The 21,170-nt window shown below is 35.2% G+C and overlaps 1 protein-coding gene across 4 annotated transcripts in view; it reads left to right on the top strand.

Moving 5' to 3' along the window:
* ASCC3 (activating signal cointegrator 1 complex subunit 3) overlaps window positions 1–21,170 on the top strand; it is a 361,492-nt gene that overhangs the window by 276,814 nt on the left and 63,508 nt on the right. The window contains exon 37 of one of the 4 annotated variants that reach the window (XM_023254198.2): window positions 11,498–11,717. The exons of the other annotated variants lie outside the window; for them this stretch is intronic. Coding sequence (XP_023109966.2) covers window positions 11,498–11,512 — 15 coding nt within the window. The 3' untranslated portion in view covers window positions 11,513–11,717. Of the gene's footprint in view, window positions 1–11,497; window positions 11,718–21,170 lie in introns of those variants that run through there. 4 annotated transcript variants of the gene reach the window in all.

Raw genomic sequence — 21,170 nt, 5'->3', positions numbered from 1 at the left:
GAGTAGAGAATTAAAGTATACAAGGCAGCTATCAAAAAAAAAAAAAAGTTTAGGAACACCTAGGTGGCTCAGTCAGTTGAGCATCTGACTCTTGATCTTGGAGCAACTCACGATCTCACAGTTCATGAGTTCACACCCTTCTTTGGGCTCTGCACTGACAGCATGGAACCTGTGTAAGATTCTCTCTCCCTCCTTCTCTCTGCCCCTCCTCTGCTCCCTCCTTCCCTTTTCTCTAAATAAATAAATAAACAAACTTTAAAAAGTTTATAAAATTAAAAATTCATTTCTGAAGGAAAAATTAAAAAAATAAGAATTGTTTTTAGATTCCTAAGAATGAGGTTTTTATTATTTCCCAATTGGAGACTCATAAAAATGGATTTATCTGGGTAGAAGACAGTAAAATAATGGTTAATTAATTTGGACAAGCATCTTAAACTAGTATCTGTTAGATTTAAGAATATAATTTTCCTTTCATATTTACCTACCTTGGTGTATTTACCTAATCTAATATTTTAAAAGTACATGTCTACTTTGGGAACACATGTAATAGCTAACACCTTTGAGCACTTTTCATGTGCCAAGCACCACTCTAGGAACTTTACATTGATAAACACATTTAATCCTGACAATAATCACTAATTTGAGATTGATAATACCCCATTGGTTGTACAGCAAGTGAATAGTTTGCAGTCTAGCAACCAAGCGTGGGTTCTTAACCACTGTCCTATGCTGCTTCTCATGTCACACACACACACACACACACACACACACACACACACACACACACACTGATGTGGAAAATACTGAGGTGGGGAGTGCATGTTAACTCTGGATGCACATTTTGCATAGTAACCCTTTATCAGATATATCATTTGCAAATATCTTCTCCCATTCCATAGGCTGCCTTTTAGTTCTGTTGATTGTTTCTTTTGATTTGCAGAAGCTTTTTATCTTGATGAAATCCCAATAGTTCATTTTGCTTTTGTTTCCCTGGTCTCTGGAGACATGTCTAGTAAAAAGTTGCCGCAGCTGAGGTCAAAGAGGTTGCTGCCTATATTCTCCTCTAGAATTTTGCTTGTTTTCTGTCACACCTTTAGGTCTTTCAGTCATTCTGAATTTGTTTCTGTGTATGGTGTAAGAAAGTGGTCCAGTTTCATTCTTCTGCATGTTGCTGTCCAGTTTTCCCAACACCATTTTTTGAAGAGACTTTTTCCCATTGGATATTGTTTCCTAATTTGTTGAAGATTAGTTGACCATAGAGTTGTGGGTCCATTTCTGGGTTTTCTATTCTGTTTCATCGATCTATGTGTCTGTTTTTTGTGTTATCATCATGCTGTCTTGGTGACCACAACTTTGTAATATAGCTCAAGGTCCAGAATTGTGATGCTTCTAGCTTTGCTTTGCCTTTCCAAGATTGCTTTGGCCATTCAGGGTCTTGTGGTTCCATACATACTCTAGGATTGTTTGTTCTAGCTCTGTGAAAGATGCTGGTGGCATTCTGATAGGGACTGCATTAAATATGTAGATTGCTTTTGGTAGTATAGACATTATAACAATATTTGTTCTAATCCATGAGGAAAAAGACTGGAGGCACCTGGGTGGCTCAGTCATTGAAGCCTCCAACTCTTGATTTCAGTTCAAGTCACAATCTCACGGTCCAGAGATCAAGCCCTGCAGCAAACTCAGCCTGGATCGTGCTTGGGATTCTCTCTCTCTGCCCCTCTCTCAGTTGTTCCCTCTCTCTCTCTCTCAAAATAAATTAATTAAAAAAAAAATGCTGGATGCACATTGTTTATAAAGGTTTGTGAAAACCATATGCCTGTTATACTGTGTATCCCCCTCTACCCCACTAAAAGAGACCCCAAAATATACCTAGTAAGAAAAGAATTAAACTGTTATCCTCTCCAGTCTTCTCTGAAATGGCATTGATCAGAATAAGAGGTCTGTCCACACCATTTCAGCAGCTTCTTTCTTTCCACTATTATACTGCCTAAAATCTGTTACCCTGATCTCCTGGTTTATTTTCATTAAAATAAAATCAACTCTTGTGATAACTAAACAAAACAAATCATCTGCAAATATATGTAAGACAAACTCAACAGTATATTTATATACATATTGTTTGGTATACCCCTTAATAATTGCCACAGCAACAGTAATGTAATCTCTTCATCCTGTGGTGTTTAGTCTAGCAAACTCAGCCTGTGCTAGATAGCATCTAAATTTGTAGTATCTCAGTGAGACTGCTTTTTGAACAAGGACACTGAGGAATTAGAACTATAGGACTCACATTGACAAGATCTGCAGGTACCACTGTTTTGTTAATTTCTTGTCTAGGTATTCCGCTGCATTCACTGGAGAGCATATGTGTAACTAACAAAGAAACATTAAATAGTAAAGCAAGATTGTATTTGAAGTAATTACAGTGTAGTTTCTAGAATTCGTTCTTTCACTGAAAAGTGGGTTTTTTGGGGTTTTTTTTTTGTTACCACACTAAAGATTCCTAAATGACTCACATAGTCTCATTATCTTTACTCTCACCTCCCCAAATGCATATTAATCTCCTTGTGGTTTTGAAACAAGGAGAAAAAAGCAGCCAGACAGGAGCTATAGAGAACAGGATGATAAACACAACAGGGCAAAGAAAAGCAATATGAGTGTTGTTAGTGTTTTCAAAGGCCTATTTTCATTATTGTTGTTTTTGTTATTAAAATACTTAATAATGTTACATTATATTTTTGAAAAAAGCAGTATTAGATACTCACTACCAGCATCTCCTTTTACAAAGATAGCCATTGATGTTTCTAAAGTCATCTTTAAACTTTTAAAAATTAATTTATTAATTATTGTTAAAAAGAATTTTAGTAGTCCAGTGATCATAACTGAAAAGCTTCTATTCTCTTGTGTATTACTTTGTACTTACTCTCATACTTCATCAATTTGTCAGTGAATGAAGTTTTCTCATTATATCGTAGGTTACATAATGTATTGATTTTTGTTTTGTTTCCTTTGGTATTAATGGTAGTGTAGAAATTGTGTTCATTAAGATTTTCCTTGAGGTTTTCTAAATATGTTGCAATGTGATTGGTTATTCTTGGCACAGACAAAAAAAAAAAAAAAACCACTAAAAGGTAACCAACCATAGAAGGAAAAAAGAATGTTGAGACACTGATTCATTTTCACCAGGCATTTAAAGATACATAAATCTATTATTTCTCTTCACTTAACATCAAACATAGTTTCAAATGATGATCTCCTGATCTTATGTATTCATGACGGATAACTGATAACTGTTTTAGTCCTTTTTTCCTTTAGAGAAGATATGTATTTAGAATCTCACAGTTAGCCATAGTTGTTTTTCCTTAAGTGAATTGCAATTCCTACTCTTTATCTAGTCATTGTTTATATCACTATCAACTTTTTTGAATTTCTTTTTAAGTAGAGATAAATTTTGTTGCCTTAATAATATTTACCAGAAAGTGTATTTTCTTTCAAAAGTAAAAGAGAAAGCATTTAATCAGGTCACTTCATGACCTGCTGCCTCGTATAGTGTTTTCAGCACTACAGACTTGCCTCTTGCAGTGTTCATAGGAGAAGATTGTCAGGTTTGGTAAAGAACAAAACAAAACTGGAAACCAATTTGACCATAAATTTCATATTAAAACAAAACAAAACAAACCCATAAAGTTCATTTATACCCTGTCGTCTAAATTCTATTTTGTTGTTGTTGTTGTTGTTGTTGTTGTTGTTGTTCTTTTCTTCTATCCATATAATGGTTGGGGTCAGACCTGTATTTTTCAGAATGGTATTATATTGACAGTTTCACCCTTTTGACCAAAGAATGGAGGAAACAGGAAATTTCTGAGTTTAAAGATGAAAACTGAACTCTTTCAGATATTAAAGAGCCAAGCTAAATGAAATTGTCTTAACAAATATCTTAAGCATAAAATGAAGTATGCATAATTTGTTTATTTTATCCGTAACATCTTATTCTCTCATTGGTCCATATTAAATTCTCTCAGTCATATTTCTATCCACAGATCATATATTGCTTCTTTAAAAAATTTTTATTTTGTACCTAGAATGTGTGAGGCTCTTTATAAGGGCAGGAGATAGAACATTACTGACAAACGTGTATGTGTGTGTGTGTGTGTGTGTGTGTGTGTGTGTGTGTGTGTGTGAGAGAGAGAGAGAGAGAGAGAGAGAGAGAGAGAGAGAGAGAGAATAGTAACACATAAACTATGGACCATGGTAATAAACTATGAAAGATACTTGGGTGTTGCTACTCACTGAGGTCATCAGGTCAGTGTGATGCTCTAAGAATGAGCAAAATGTTGCTCATCGTCCAAGAGTCTCTAAAAACAGAACAGGATAGAGTATATTCCTTCATGTTAGTCATTCCTATGCTGTATATTTGCTATATATATTTTTCCTGGTCCCACATCACAAAAACATCATGGAGCAAGTTTGGGCCCAAGTGAGTACTCAAATGATGGAAGATATGTGATTAGGACATTTCAGTTTAGAAAGGCAAAGACTTTGAATCCGTGTAACTGAAATTACAATCGTGAACTGTATGAACAGAAGCCCTCTTTAGATCAATAATAACACAGTAACTTTTTCAATTAGAAGTTCTGTCTTGGCCCACTAGATACTTGGAATATATTTTTTCCTCAGAATATATAATGAGGAGTTTTGTTTTTTTTTTTTTTAAACATGGCAGTGTGCTAAACTTTCAGATACTAATTCCTATTGGTTATTACTTCATTATATATAAGCCCTTGTTTCAGTCAACACTGAAGAGGCAAGTACACTTCCACTAATGTTGTTTTGTTGTTGTTGTTGTTTTTCTTAGTAACACCTCTTTTGAGACTTCTGTTTCCACTTCCTTGTCTTCCTAAGAATTTAAAATGTTTCTAAGCTTACATTTTTAGGTGTCATTATCTTTAAATGATAGTTAAATATTCTAGGTGTAAGGCCAAAGATTGTACTGAGACTATTTCTCTTCACTAGTCTTATTCTATAATAGTAAACCGTTTATTTAAATTTTGTCTTTCCAATACACCCATTAAAAAACAGTATTGCCTTTTATTGAGCACCTACTACATGCCAGGCATTTTATATACATTATTTGTAGTCATCAAACAGTGCTTTGTGGTAAATGTTAACTTACAAATAATGAAATTGAAATTTAATGAGGTTAAGTTTTTCCAGGTTCTATAGAAAGTAGCTCTTTAGAACTCTTTCCCTATACCTTACTTCCTCTCCTAGACATAGTTTATCCTCATCCAGTGTTTTTAATTTCAAGTGTAAAAAATTTTTGAAGCATTAAATTTTGAAGCATTAAATTATAAGGGTATATACTTTTAAAGTCAATTAAGAAGCAGAGTTACTTTTAAAATTATGTGTGGCCTTTTAACTTAGAATTATAGGTGTTAAATGCAGATGTTAATTACTGTGACAAAATAATTATTTCAGTATCCCTTATTGAGAACACATATTTTAAGTTTTAAACGATATGATGCTGTTTGGAAAGTTTAGATATTTTGTAAACACTCTTGCCAAGTTTTTTTTTAACACCATGAATTAATAAGCTTCATAATTAAGGCAGCTGCTTCACACTTCTATTGTTAACCAGTGACATTACATCTGTCTTGCTCCATTGATGCCCTCCTCCTACTTATTGAAGCATTTAGCAGTTTTGGCAACAGGGATTACATGGCATGGAGTAAGTAGTCTAATTAGATATAAGTGAAAATCCAGAGGGAAAAGGACATTTAAAAAGTAATTTAAAGAATCTCTTAATGATGTTGGCACCGAAAGCCCAAGTCTAGAGTAGAAAAACAAGGTCATGATTTGATATGTTCAGTGGACTTTCAGGAGGTAGCCTATTTTAAAACCATAATAGAAATGAAAAGATTTCAAAGTTAGGGAAAATTTATTTGAACAGATTTACGAATATGCTTGCCATAGTATTAATAGCTTTGAAAGAAAGCAGAATATGCCCCAAATGTATTCTGTGTCTAGAATTTTCAATAAATTTTTTTAAAGATACACTCAGTTGTTATGGTTCTTGTGACTACAGAGAAACATGAGATTATATATCAAATGTCCAATCTGAAAAGTTGTGAAATTCTTTTTTTTTTCACAGAGCCTTGGATATTAACTAAAAGTGTGGATTTCATGTGTTAATATAAAATAGAACCATTCAAAATTTAGAAAAGTACCAGAGCAATAAGATTTTTATATATCAATAAATTTCCAGGTTTGGCAGGTCTCTGTACTGCTGTCTTTAAAAGCACACAGATTCTTTGCCTATATATAGAATATTTTTAGTAATATATCACTTTTAATGTTTGAATTTTGTCCTGTTTGGGTACAACTACAAATCTTTTAGTAGAAAATTGCAGATATATCTTTCTCAAACATGTAATTGGAAGAATAAGCAATATTTTTTTAAAGAAGAGAGAAATTTAAGACAAAATAAATGAAAAGGCCAAGCCAGATATGAATAGCATTAGTAGGGGACCCAGCATGTAAAATTAAAGAGTTCATTAAAGGAAGAATGAAAGGAAGGAGAGGTTAACTGAGTAACAGTGAACACCACCAACCTCGTGGCCTTCCATTTCCAAATAACCTCCTGACAATTGCAGAATCCCATCTGCTTCTCTTTATCTTCCTGGTGGGGAAACCTAATGGGATATCTTCCAGGGTTTGTGAGGAGAGCTTCCCTAACCCTCAGGCTGGGGAGCTGCCTGGCATCTTTTAGAGAGGCACAGATGGCAAATGTCTTGAAAAAAGTTATCTTTCTACTCTTGTTCTCTTTCCCTTGAGACTTTCCCTCTTCTCCATTATTTCTCAGTTTCTTCCTAGCTTTCTGTATGTATAAGCTGTCCTCAGCACAGAGAAAAGTGAAACATTTTCCTGGGAAAAGACCTCAGTCTCAAATATATCTCCTGTGCTTGAATAGGTTACCTTAAAGATTTTTAAGCTATGTTCTGATGAGTGTAAAATGAATTTATGATATTACCTGAAATTTGTCCTGTTTTAATTTTTTTTTTTTTTTTTTAATTTTTGGCTTCCTAAAATGCCCTACAGAATGACAGCTGGCAAGTATTAGGAATCTAATCATTGATGATTAAGTAGAGTTTTTAATTAAGAAATTATTTTTAGGGGCACCCAGGTAGCTCAGTCAGTTAAGCATCTGACTTCGGCTCAGGTCATGATCTCACAGTTCATGGATTCAAGCCCCGCATCAGGCTCTGTGCTGATAGCTCAGAGCCTGGAGCCTGCTTCAGATTCTGTGTCTCCCTCTCTCTCTGCCTCTCCCCCACTTGTGTTCTGACTCTCTCTGACACTCTCTCTCTCTCTCTCTCTCTCTCTTAAAATTAAACGAACATTCAAAAAATTTTAATAAGAAATTATTTTAGATATCAAAATATGAATAGCTTTAATATTTCTTTCATTATCACCTAGTTTAACTTTCTCATTTTTTTGAAGAACAAAGACCCAGTCTTGCACAAGATGAATACAATCAGTATTGAAAAACAATATAAAAACCCAATTCCTAATAGGAAAAGGGTTAAGTTGATATTAGAATTCATATCTCCCACCCACCTTTTAAATGCCTTTTTTACCCTTTTGCTATTTTATACTTTTCTTTTTCCCCTGCTTGCATTTCATTTTCCCCTTTTATTTAAACTTACAGAGTACAAATGTACTTACATGAACAGATACACATTAACCTTCTCAGCCCAAGCTATCTATAAAAATATTTTGACTTGTCAACATTTGTCAAGATTTGCTAAGTACTGTATCCAGTATTCAGTGTACTTTGGGGAATACCAAAGAAATAGAAGACAGACCCCTATCTTTTAAGAAGACTTGTTCTAGAGCCCATAGAGCCTAATGAAAAGGATAGGCTTATGCTGAATTCATGTCTCTTTGTCTGTTGCTTCTTAATATGGCTTTGCCTGTGCATGAGAAGTATTTAGTCCTACTTATGACATTCAGGGTAGCAGAACTGCTGACATTGTTCTCCCCAAAAGTCAGAGTTACTAGCCTGCTCTATGTTTGGAAGATATGTAAGTCATGGGGTATATATAAGTATTTGCAAAGGGAATCTACATTTAGACATTTTTAAATTACAAGTATATTCTTGGATGGTGTCATATAAATTAAGTTATATTTCTAAAACTCCAGGGTAGTTTGCTTTTCAGGGAACCCTACCATGAGTCATTTGGCAAAGGAAATCATCATTAATTTTGTTTTGAAAATATTTTGTTTATCATTGGTAAACAAAAACTGCTTAACTTAATATCAGACATCATAACTGTTTAGAATTATCAATACACATGCTATCACATTAAGGAAATTAAAAAAAAAAAACATTGAAAAGTATGAGCTTCCTGGAATAAAATCTCTTCCCTAAATTCTAACCATTTGTCACTTTATTCTATGAGTAAACAGAGCATTGTTTAAACTTTAAAAATAAGTGGAAAATAAGTGGAAACTTTAACATTGGATAAAATATTTTGAAATATAGTTTTCACATGCCAGAAATTAGTTTCTGCTTAAAATGTTTATAATTTTATCCCAATAAAGTTTTAGTACTCTAAAATTTTTGTTAGGGTCCTATTGTCCTAGCAGGTGAAACAGCTCAGAAATCAATACTAGCTCCTTCCTCAATTAATAACAGTGATCAGAAGTATTCCAAAAGGTTCATGGTTCCTGTCCTAAATTTCTTCCCAGTACCAATAATGCCAAAACATTGTTTCAGCTAAAAATATATTATACTGCCTTTTATTCTCACAGAGCTGCCAAGTAGGTAAATAAGTGTGATTATTTCCAATGCTTAAAGCCAACTCAATGTATTTCAGCATCACTTCTGTATAACAGGACAAAAGAACAACTAAATATCCTAATTTCTTTTCCAACCCCCAGTTGGTATAATCAGAGTCTACAATACTACATTATTTTAGAAACAGGGAATTTTAAAAGGAAAAAAATAATCATAAACTTATTCCTTGGACCTTTTAGATTAACTAACATGCCAAGCTTTTTCATTATGTAATAATGTAAACAACAACAACAACAACAATAGAATCACTATGTGATTAAAAATACATGTTTTTAAAAAGCTGTAACACAATTTGGGATAAAGCTTTTATAAATTCTCTATTGTAAAGTGTATTAAAGTATACCTTTCCTTCCTTCCTTCCTTCCTTTCTTTCTTTCTTTCTTTCTTTCTTTCTTTCTGTCTTTCTTTCTTTCTTTCATTTATTTGTTTATTTATATTTAAATTCAACTTAGTTAATGTAAAGTACAATCTTGGCTTCAGGAGTAGAACCCAGTGATTCATCTCCTACCTATGACGCTGAGTGTTCATTCTGAAAAGTGCCCTCCTTAAGGCCCATTGCCCATTTAACCCATCTCCCCACTCCCACCCCCCTCTCCAGCAACCCTTCAGTTTGCTCTCTGTATTTAAGAGTCTCTTATGGTTTGCCTCCCTCTCTATTTTTACCTTATATATGTTTAAAAACAAGTCATTTTATGTAGCCATCTCCTTGGTTTATCGAATCTTGTTTTACAAATAATACTACGTTTAGGGGGCTTTTAATGAAAACAATACAATTACCCTTCCTTAATTTGTTGTTATTACTGGCTATATTTCTTCATACTTAATAAAAAAAATTTTTGACGTTTACTTATTATTGAAAGACAGAGAGAGTCAGAGCATGAACAAGGGAGGGGCAGAGGGAGAGGGAGACACAGAATCCAAAGCAAGCCCCAGGCTCCGAGCTGTCAGCACAGAGCTCGATGTGGGGCTCCAACTCACAAACCGCGAGATCATGACCTGAGCCGAAGTCAGACGCTTAACCAACTGAGCCACCCAGGCGCCCCTCTTTATACTTAATAAATAACATTGTTTACCCACTTTATTGGTTGTTATCAGGCCACCACCAGCCCTCATATATTAGCCATTATTTAGTCTATATGGAGATTTATATCTCCTGATTATTTTCTCACAAGACAGTTTCTGATCCATTAATCCTTCTAAGTAATTCTTTGTATAGTCCTGTTTAAAAGGAAACAGCCAATAGTCCAAGTACAGAATGATTCATAACTATGACTTTTTAATAACACCACTATAGGCACCTCATGGAATTATTGGAAGATTAAATTAGTTAATATAGGTAAAGCACAGAACAGTCCTTTGCTTATTCACAGTACTCAGTAAACATAAGCTATTTGTTATGTACAGACTATGCTCCACGCATGGAGAACATAGCAGTAGACTAGGCTGATGAAGTTCCAGTACTCATAGACCTTGTATTCATAGTGGTAAACATGCTTGTTGGTAAACAAGTAAATAAACATGTAATATAGCAAAGTGGATCTAAATGAGGTTTTTTAAAACTAAGGCAAGTGTCTAGAGGTAACTAGAGAAGGCTGCTCTAGATAGGACAGTTCAGGGAAGCTTTCCTGAGGAGATATCTGAACAGAGAACTGAGTGACATGAAGGACCAACTCATGAGAAAGCCTTGGGAAAGAAATTCTAGGCAGAAGGAATAGCATATGCACAGGTCATGAAGCAGGACTCATTTGCCACATTCAGAGAACATCAGGGAAGCCAGTGGGGATGAAGTGGAGCAAGCTTTGGGGAAGCATGGCACCCAAGGGCTAGGTCATCTGTGGTCTTGCTAGAGAGCTTGGATTTTGTCGTAATGTTCAGAGAAGCCATTGAAGGGTTTTGATCAAAAGAGTGATATGATATTTTTTGTTCTGAAACCTCTCTGGCCACTTAGGAGAGAAATGATTTTTACAGAAAGTCAAGAAGAGAGAAAATGGCTTGGATAGAATGGCGAGAGTTGAAATGATGAATAGTGGTTAGACTCAGGATGTTTTGGAAATAGAACCAACAGAAATTGATGGATTAATTATAAGTAAACAGAGGAAATAAAGATGATGCTAGGTTTTTGGCCTGAACAACTCAGTGAAGAGAATACCATTTACTGAGGTGAAGAAGACTGAGTAAAAAGTGGTGTCTGTGTTTATTTGGCGGGGGCGAGGGGGGGGGTTGCTGGTAACTGGCATATGGATGGTATTCAGAATTTCAGCCATGGGGTTGGTTGAATCTGGGTGGGATGAGTATTAAAAAGTCTGTGAGCTAGAGAGTATAATGCTAAGCGAAAGAAGTCAAACAGAGAAGGACAAATACCATATGATCTCACTCATGTGAAATTTAAAAAACAAAACAAATGAACAATGGAGGGGGAGACAAACCAAGAAACAGACTCTTAACTATTGAGAACAAACTAATGGTTACTAGAAGGAGGCGGGTGGGGGATGGGTGACATAAGGGATGAAGATTAAGGTGTGCATCTGTGATGAGTACTGGGGGATGTATGGAAGTGTTGAGTCACTGTATGGTACACCTGAAGCTAATATAACACTGTGTGTCAACTCTACTAGAATTCAAGTTTTTTTTTAAAAGGGAGAAGAGGTCTGAGGATTGAACTGTGGGAACTTGGCATGTTGAGGTTGAGGAGAAAGAGGAGAAGGTGGGTCAGCAAAGACAACTGAGAACACGGGATGACAAGTGGAAAGAAAGGCTTCAGGAGAGTGCACTGTCCTGGAAGCCAAGGGGGAGAAAGGATCTCAAGAAGAGATGGTGTTTAACTGAGTTAAAGATGGTTGATACGGAGGGGCGCCTGGGTGACTCATTTGAGCGTCTGACTACAGCTCAGGTCATGATCTCATGGTTTGTGGGTTCCAGCCCCACATCGGGCTCTGTGCTGACAGATCAGAGCCTGGAGCCTGCTTCAGATTCTGTGTCTCCTTCTCTCTCTGTCCTTCCCCCATTCACATTCATTCATTCTCTCTCTCTCTCTCTCTCTCTCTCTCTCTCTCTCTCTCTCTCTCTCTCAAAAATAAATAAACATTTAAAAAAATGTTTAAAAAAAGATTGTTGATACAGAGTGGACAAGAGACTGTTCCCTGAACTTGATAAGATAAAGATCCTAGATGCACTATATGCTAACTAACTTAGGTGTAAATTAAAAAGTAAATAAATAAGTAAATAATCCTAGATGTCTTTAATGAGTAATTTCAATGGAATGATAGGAGGCAAACACCTTATTTTATTTCAAAGGACTCAAGAGAGAACTGAGTTTTAAGAAAGTAGGGACAGCAAATATAGCTCATTCTTACTTGGTGCTGGTGGAGGGGAGGAATATAAAATCAATTTCTTTTTTTCTTCTCTTTAATTTATTTTAGAGAGAGCGTGTGAGTGAGGTAGAGGGAGAGAAAGAAAGTGAATCTCAAGCAGGCGTGGAGCCCAACACAGGGCTTCATCCCTCTACCCTGGGATCAAGACCTGAGCTGAAATCAAGAGTCGGATGTTCAACTGACTGAGCCACCCAGGCACCCCCCTCCTTTTTAAAATTTAAGATCTAGCATATTTATATGTGGATAAAAATGATCCTAGAGCGAGGTAAAAAATGATGTTATCGGAAAGAGCTCAATCCTTAAAACAAAAGGGAAATAAGAATCAATGGAATAAGTGGAAAAATTGGACTTAGGTAGTAGAGCAAATTAATCCATTGTAATGGGAGAAAAGACAGAGTATTGGAGTATAGATGTAAGGAAGTTGGTGGGTAGTAGGATAATGAGGAAATTACCCCTGTGTTTGCTTTAGTTTTTTATAAACTAAAAAGCTGAGGCCATCAGTTGAAACTGAGGAAGTGGGGAAAGACCTGTAAATGTGGGCAGAGGCCATTAATAGACTAAGGGGCCAAAGTGTGGTGGAGTGAATATGGTGTTTGCATTTAGGAAACATGGGTTCAAATCTCAGCATGGCCATTTTAACCTCTTTGTGTTAAATGACAGGTCATTTAATCCCTTAATCTCAGTTTCCTTACTCATTAAAAAATGTTCAATCACACCTGCCCTACTTATCATTACAGGATTAGTGCGAAGGTCTAATAAGGTAAAAGATACATGTCCAAACATATCTGACCTTGATCTAGGTAGAATGTTTTGTTTGGTGCTATGTTTTACTTTATGTTTCTTATTTGTGTTTTGCTTTTGTTTTGTATTTACAACTGTCATACTATAGATACCTTTACATGTTTTAAGGGTTCAAAATACTTGGTCTCTATCAGAAGGGCTGGCCTTATGGGATTCACTAGGAAACTTTTTATTTCATTATTAATATTTGGAGCAATAAAGAAGAGTACAGTCTTATTTCTCTTAATGATCTTACGTACAACTTTGCCCTTACCCTACTATGTAGTTAGTGAATTTTAGCTTTGCTTTTTTAAAAGAACATATGGTAACTTCATTTGCAAGACCTTTGTTTTCTTGATGACAGTGTCATTTTCTGAGTTTTCTCTTGCCCCTACTCCCCTACCTCCCTTGTTCCTTATTCCTTTCTCTCCAGGTTAGTATTTTACTAGAGGCCATGGCTCTGGGTTTTAGTGTACCACAGAGGAGTGACAAAGTCTGTAAAAGTAATGATTCCCCACTGCCACATCATCCTACCTCCAAATAAAAAAGCACTACGATTCTTTAATGAGACATTACCCTGGCTTCCAGACCAATGTCCGTGCTGCTAAGAGTGCTCATCTATTTATAGTTGTTAAAAAAAAATCACTTAGTAATTAAAAGAATTCATAAAGTAATTATGACTTGTAATAGTGATTATGGCCGGGTGATTACTCCTTCACTAAGATGCTTTGCAAATGGATTAGCACTTCTTTGAATTAGGAACTTGGGCTTGAAATCTATGAGGAAGCTATATTAATAAGAAAAATGTTCTTTCTTTTGGGACTAAGCAGAAAGCTGTAAAACAGCCAGGAAGCCACTGGGATCCTGGCTGAGAGGAAAAATCAGGCGAATCAAATTGGTCATGTTATTAAGCATATATTCATCTGGAACAATTCTCTTCATTCATTTGCAGTTAAAGCTCTGGTCAATTTAATCTAGTTCATTAGTGATGCTAACTCTAAAATGGGCAGTGATATTTAATAGTTTCTCTTCTTGAATAAGGCAAATATTATATTATTTAATCTGATATTTGAGGAAGGAGAACCATATTTAAAGTCTAGGTATTTCCAAAATATAGGTTTTCAAAACTAACACTTTTGATATACAAATAGACAAAGCACTACCTCATATCATTTTCTGGTGAGGAAATAAATGTCCATTCTTTCTATTACTCTGAACTTTTTAAATCTCTCCCTTCCTTTACTCTTCCTGTACAGTTGTTCTTTGCCTCCTTTACTCATTATACTTTCTCTTGTCCTTTATTTTCTCTTATTGGAAGCTTGTTCTATATCTACTACTATCCTACAGATATTCTTAAACACACATCTTCAACAGTTCCAGCAAGTATTTATTTAGCACCTACCATATTAGATACAAGAAGGCAGTAGTTAAGATATGATCCCTGCCTTTAGGAAGGGAACTGCCTTATATCTAAGAAATAATTATATTTTGATATTACCTACTTTGAAAGCATAAGGTGGGCGTGCATGAGTGGCTCAGTTGGTTAAGCATCTGACTCCGGCTCAGGTCTTGATCTCAGAGTTCATGAGTTCGAGCCCCACTCTGGGCTCCACAGTGACCGTGCAGAGCCTGCTTGGGATTCTCTCTCCCTCTCTCTCTGCGTCTCCCCAACATTCACTCACTCTCTCTCTCTCTCAAAATAAATAAAAAGAAAGAAAGTGTAAGTTGTACTAGCATGTCTAGAGTACGATGGAAATCTAGTTATTTAGAACATGAGCTTTGGAGTCACACAGACATGACTTCACCGTTGTCTAAATATATGATCTTAGGTTAATCACTTAATCTGTCCAAGCTTCATGCTTCTCTGTAAAATAAAGGAGAAGATTAAATAAAATAACGTGTGTAAAGCCTCAGTACATTGCCTACCATATGGTATTTGAATTCTTTGAATCAGGAACTTTAGTCATTCACCTCTGTTATTAGTTTTCATTAATATTTTAATGTTGATAACAAGCACTAGTAGTTGATATATTATAATTTATATAAAGTCATATCTACGTATGACAGATGCCATCAACCTCTTCTATTCAAAAAAATCTTACAAGGTAAATTCAGATTCATTCCTATGCCATGCAAGATTGCTGAGTCTGGCCGCAGTGTAGGCCGGAGTGAGAATAGCCTCCAGTCTTCAACTGCTCTTCTCCTTTTGCTTCTCTTTGAAGCCCATGCTATTCCATGTGCCAACAATGCTTCCTTCCCCACCGCAGCCAGGACAATTTTCACACATTGGCCAACACCCATCTTGCTTATTTGTGTGAAGCTCTAACCAAATAAAAGGAAAACAGCATAAAATCATTGGTTAAGGGATGATTTATTCAACAAGTGTTGTTGGGTAAATTGTACAACAATTTGGAATGATATTCAACTTAGATTCTAATTTCATAGCATATATTAGAATAAATTTCAGTCAGATTAAGGATTAAAGCCAAGAATAATGTTAAAATACCAAATAGATTCAGGGGAACAAGCACAAAAAGCATAAAGGAATTGAAGAAATTGCAAAAGGAAATGGATAGATTTGCCTACCTAAATGTATACAATATATGAATATCTGTAAAATTTTAAAAATATTAGTATTTGTGAAAATTATGATAGACAAGAGTAATAAATTTTAATTTTTAATAAAATAATTGAAAAGGAAACCATGACTCCAATGATAAAAATGAAAAGAAAGCGTTAAATTTATAGAGGAAGAAATTTATTTTGTTTTTATTTTGTTTTTGAATGTTTATTTCTGAGAGGGAGACAGTGTGAGTGGGGGAGGGGCAGAGAGCGAGAGGGAGACACAGAATCCCAAGCAGGCTCCAGGCTCTGAGCCGCCCGCACAGAGCCTGACGCAGGGCTCCAACTCGTGAACCACAAGATCATGACCTGAGCTGAAGTTGGACGATTAACCGACTGAGCCCAGGCACCCCGGAAGAAATTCATTTTTAACACATATTAAAAACACCCTTCAACCCTCTCAGTGATCAAGGAAATATGAATTAAAACAGAAAATGGCAATCATTTAGCCTATTAAATTGTTTGGAAATTCAAAAGGGATATTATTCGTTGATGGTGAGAGTGCTGTCAGTTTTGCCCTTCCTGACACTGATAAACAGAGTTTTCATTGACTCAGCCTTTCTAGAAAGAAATTTGATAATGTCTATCAGTTTGTTTTTTTTAAATCCCTTTAAGAATTTTCTGCTCCCTGCTGTTGTGAGTCTATCTCTAGGAATCTGCCCTGAAGAAATAAGTTTGTTGTCAATATCTATGTACACAGATGTTCATCATGGAGTTATTTATAATACAAAAAAAAAAAAAAACCTGGAAAACTTTTCTAAAAAGACCAAAAATATCTCTTTTAAGAATAGGGGCGCCTGGGTGGCGCAGTCGGTTAAGCGTCCGACTTCAGCCAGGTCACGATCTCGCGGTCCGTGAGTTCGAGCCCCGCGTCGGGCTCTGGGCTGATGGCTCAGAGCCTGGAGCCTGTTTCCGATTCTGTGTCTCCCTCTCTCTCTGCCCCTCCCCCGTTCATGCTCTGTCTCTCTCTGTCCCAAAAATAAATAAACGTTGAAAAAAAAAAAAAAAGAATAAATCATTTATAGTCACTTAAACATAAACTTAAGTTTTTGAAAGAGAATTAGCACAGTGTTTTTTTATTCTGATTTGTTTTTACATACCCCTGTGTGTGCATTCTAGTATTGAGATATTTACACTTGCCTTGTCAGAAAATAGGTCATTTACTAAATAGCTGAATAGTTTTGAAAAAGTCTTGCCAAGAAAAAAGATCTAACTAGTGATGAATAATTCTTAGCAAACTGCAGTCTTCCCACTGTGAGAAAGACCAAAATGAATGTTTTTATGCTGAGCCATTATACATATGGCAGAAGCCTAGAAGAATTTTTTCTCCAGTGATGCATTATAAGCTGAATATCTTTTGATTTCTCAACCCAAAGAAATGGATGTGCCCCACTCTTCTCATGCTTACATGTATTCTGAAAAATTTTGTTGTTACTACCAAATAAAATGCATAAATATGGTCTTTATTACAGTAGTAGTATTCATACCATCTGCATTTTATTTTAACATTACATTCTCCAAAAAAAAGGACTCTGCTCACTTTACAATCTTTTCCAGCTGACAGTCCAGTAGAATATAAGCATGTCTTAGAAATTTGATTATGTCAGAAAGTTAGAACTCACTTTGCTTAAAAAAAAAAAAAACCACAAAAACAAAAAACTGGGAGGTAAGAGGGATTTCCAAGTGTCATGTTCCTCACATACATAAAATTCTACATGTTCTGTTCTGTTATTCACTATTTCGTATGTAATTCAAAGGAATAATGCAGTTTGGCAGAAGCACTGTAGCCTTAGTTCTAAAGTATTTCCATTGGCAAAGGAAATTTTTCCGTATATACTGCTTTAAGTTATTAGATTTAGGTCCTTAATACCATCTTTGTAGGTGTTTTCTGTCATTTATTAAACAGTGTTAACAAATTTGTAAGACAAATACCAAACAGGTGTCTTGTACTGACATATGAACAAATAAACAGTCTTGCAGAACCAGTGACTATGCTGGCAGCATATAGCTCTGCTGGGCAGAAAGCACAGAAAGGGTTGTAACCTTGAACTTCTTTTACTGTTTTCATCAGTGAAGGAGAAAGAGAAGTGAGAGAGGAAAAAATCAGTAAGACATTGGAGTAACCAGTGAAAACAACGAAGATCAGAGGGAAAGTGATGTGGGTAATACTAGACTAGAACTTAAAAGCAGAGTGGGTTGTTGTTGTTCACTGGAAGTATGATATGATGATTATTTAAAATCTCTTTCTAAATATAATTTCTAAACATATATCGATTTCAGAATTCAAAAGAACTTAAATACTATTAAATATTCTTAGAATTGTGCTGAAAAAAATTTTTCTTTGACGATTGAGAAGACCCATAAAGATACTTTAGAGTCCTGAAGCTATCATTATAAACATCAGTCATCAATACGTTATGGACATATTAAAGTGCTAGGGAGTTCATTAATAATTAGAATCCAGTCAAACTCATAAGCAATGGCTCTTTCCTTTTTGGAGAAGACAAAAGTCCACAGATACTTATTACATCAGTGTGTCAGTAAAATAAAACTAAGTGAAATTAAAGGCCACAGATCCTTTATGTAACACTTGCTTAGAAACTGATTAAACAGGCTTATTTTTGAAACAAGTAGTTGGTTGCTATATCTGAGAACCTGGCAATGCATATATGCCTAATTTAATGTCATACTGTGCTCTAAAAGTTTAATTTCAAGTTAATTGTCCCATATGAATACCAAATTTAAGAGCTATACTTTTCTTGCCATTTACGATAACATGGGTGGACCTAGAGGGCATTATGCTAAGTGAAATAAGTCAGACAGAAAGACAAATACCATATGATTTCACTTATATGTGGAATCTAAAAAACAAATAGCCAAAGCAGAAACAGACTCATAGATACAGAAAACAAACTGTTGGTTAACAGAGGGTGGGAAGGGTCTAGGGGGTGAGGTGAAATAGGTGAGGGGGATTAAGTGGTACAAACTTTCAGTTATAAAATAAAGAAGTCATGTGGATGTAATGTACAGCATTGGGAATAGAGTCAATAAAATTGTAATAACTTTGTATGGTCACAGATGGTAGCTAGATTTACCATGGAGATCATTTCATAATGTATAAAAATATCAAATCACTATGATGTACATCTGAGACTAATAGGATATTGTATGTCAATTATACTTCAATTAAGAAAAAGAGCTATACTTTATAACCTCTGAACATGTTCTTTGTTTTCCAATGTTTAAAGCACCAGGAAATGCAAACTAAATCAAGGAATTGGGTCAATTTAGCTTACAGTATGTGACTGCGTATTATTGAAGAGATAGGTAGATAAATAGAGACACAGATACAAATAGATATACATGCATATATATGTATTCCTATAAGATATTATGGGACTTGAATATGACTTTAGCCATAAGAATGCTTGTTTGCTTTCTCTTGATTCACACGGAGCAGATGGATGCTTGACTGCCTGCTAATCCACAGCTGGAATGGTTTCAGCAGTTTCCACGTTGCTGGGTTAGAGTGGCTTTTCTAGTGGACTGAGAGGGCAGCAAAAGAGGGATATCATTATTCATCAGTATCCCAGTGGGAGCGCTGCCAGCAGAGATTAATTTTTTCTGTTATGCTTGTAAAACAAGCTCAGGTGGAGTCTCTAATCCTCAGGGCACGGGTGGCAGATCAAGGAAGATGCTACAAAGCTAGTTAATTTTCTGATTCTGGGGGAAACAGAAGCTCTGTTAGATGTATAAATACATGATTGCAAATTTAAGTAGCTCAAATCCAAATGGGATCTTCCCAGACATCTGGTACTGAAAATCTCTATTTTTCTTTGTTGTCTTTAAATATAACTTCTTAAAAGTTTGCCCTGGAGCCAAAATATCGGTAACTCTAAATATGAGGAAGTAATTAATTTTATGAGTTAATAACAAAACATTTCATTTTTACCAACATGAACAATAGAAAAGCTTTCTGCCTAAACAGGCTCAAACTTAAATGCCTAAAGTACTCGCTTAAGTATATTACCAGAAAGATATAACATTAGCTATCTGATTGGCAGGGTTTTCTTTTTTCTTTTTTCTTTTTTTTTTTTTTTTTTTTTTTTTTTTTTTTACTGTATATCCAGGATATTTTTTAATGGTTTATTTTTATTCTCCCAATTTATGATATCTATGTGACACCTGTTTTCCTGTATCTTGTGTGATCTATCCGTATGTTCATTTTTGAACAGTTCATCTAGCCTTCACACTGAACTTGTGATTTTTAAAATAAACATTACAGAACTAATACATTTAGTAACTGTTGTCTTCGGATTATCTTTAAAAGCTGTTTACTAAGTTCATTACAAAAATGCTACTTTTTTGTTTGGACAGTTTGCTTTTGTTTTGAGAAAACGACAGGAGATTATTTGAAGCCAAGTCAGAAGACTAAGTTTGTCAAGTCAGGCAATATGATTTGAGGTTGTAAAATTGGTTATAATACAAGATAATATGTGGTTCCTAAAGTCAGACTGTAGTACCAAAAGAGAGTTTCAAAATGTTTTGAGTGATGCAAGCCCTACTGAAATGAACTTATAACCTTTCATGGTGTTTATTTTGAATAGCAAGACATACATATGTTCTGGGACATTTATTTAAAATCAGTCCCGCCTGTGACCTTAGTTACCCCTTACACATCTTTCTTTTGGTTAGGTTTTGGATTTTTATTAATAATGAGTCTAAATCTTGTTCTACCAAGAGCATTTTGTAGTACAAGATGAGATAAACATTTTTAAATCACTAAGTAGAAATCAAACACTAACACTTCATAGATGATCCTCCTACAAAATGGAAGATTCATGAGAGGAAGGCTTTCCAGTTATGAGGAAATAGCTAGAGCATATAATATGGAATAACATCAACAAGTCTCAGAGGGACTAGAGAACTGACTGAGGAGTCAGGATGAAGTCTGGAGCTGTTTGTTAAATAATTTTGAACTAGTAATGACTCTAATACGTTTAAGTAATTGTTCTCTAAACCTGTGCCAAGTAAGCCAGCTCTTACTGTCAGTTTCCTCAGAAAGAAACTCAGATATCTTTAAGTATTGTACCTAGCCTAAACAAGAAATCAAAAAAGCCACAAATGTATAGTCTTTTAATTTTTTTAAAGTTTTTGTTTAAATTCCAGTTAGTTAACATACAGTGTAATGTTAGTTTCGGGTGTGTGATATACTGAGTCAGCACATACATACATCACCCAGTGCTCATCACAGCGAGTGTACTCCTTAATCCCCATCACCTATTTCACCCATCTCCTCACCAACCTTCCCTCTGGTAGCTATCAATTTTTTCTCTATAGTTAAGAGTCTGTTTCTTGGTGTGTGTGTGTCTCTCTCTATCTCTCTCTCTCTCTCTCTCTCTCTCTCTCTCTCTCTCTCTCTCTCTTTTGTCCCTTTGCTTGTTTTGTTTCTTAAATTCCACGTGAGTGAAATGATATGGTATTTGTCTGTCTCAGATGACTTATTTCACTTAGCCTAATACTCAATAGCTCCATCC

The sequence above is a fragment of the Felis catus genome, chromosome B2 (genome assembly GCF_018350175.1).
Source record: "Felis catus isolate Fca126 chromosome B2, F.catus_Fca126_mat1.0, whole genome shotgun sequence".
Lineage (NCBI taxonomy): Eukaryota > Metazoa > Chordata > Mammalia > Carnivora > Felidae > Felis > Felis catus.
Note: the sequence above shows the minus strand (reverse complement) of the source record. Positions and strands in the feature narration are given on the sequence as shown.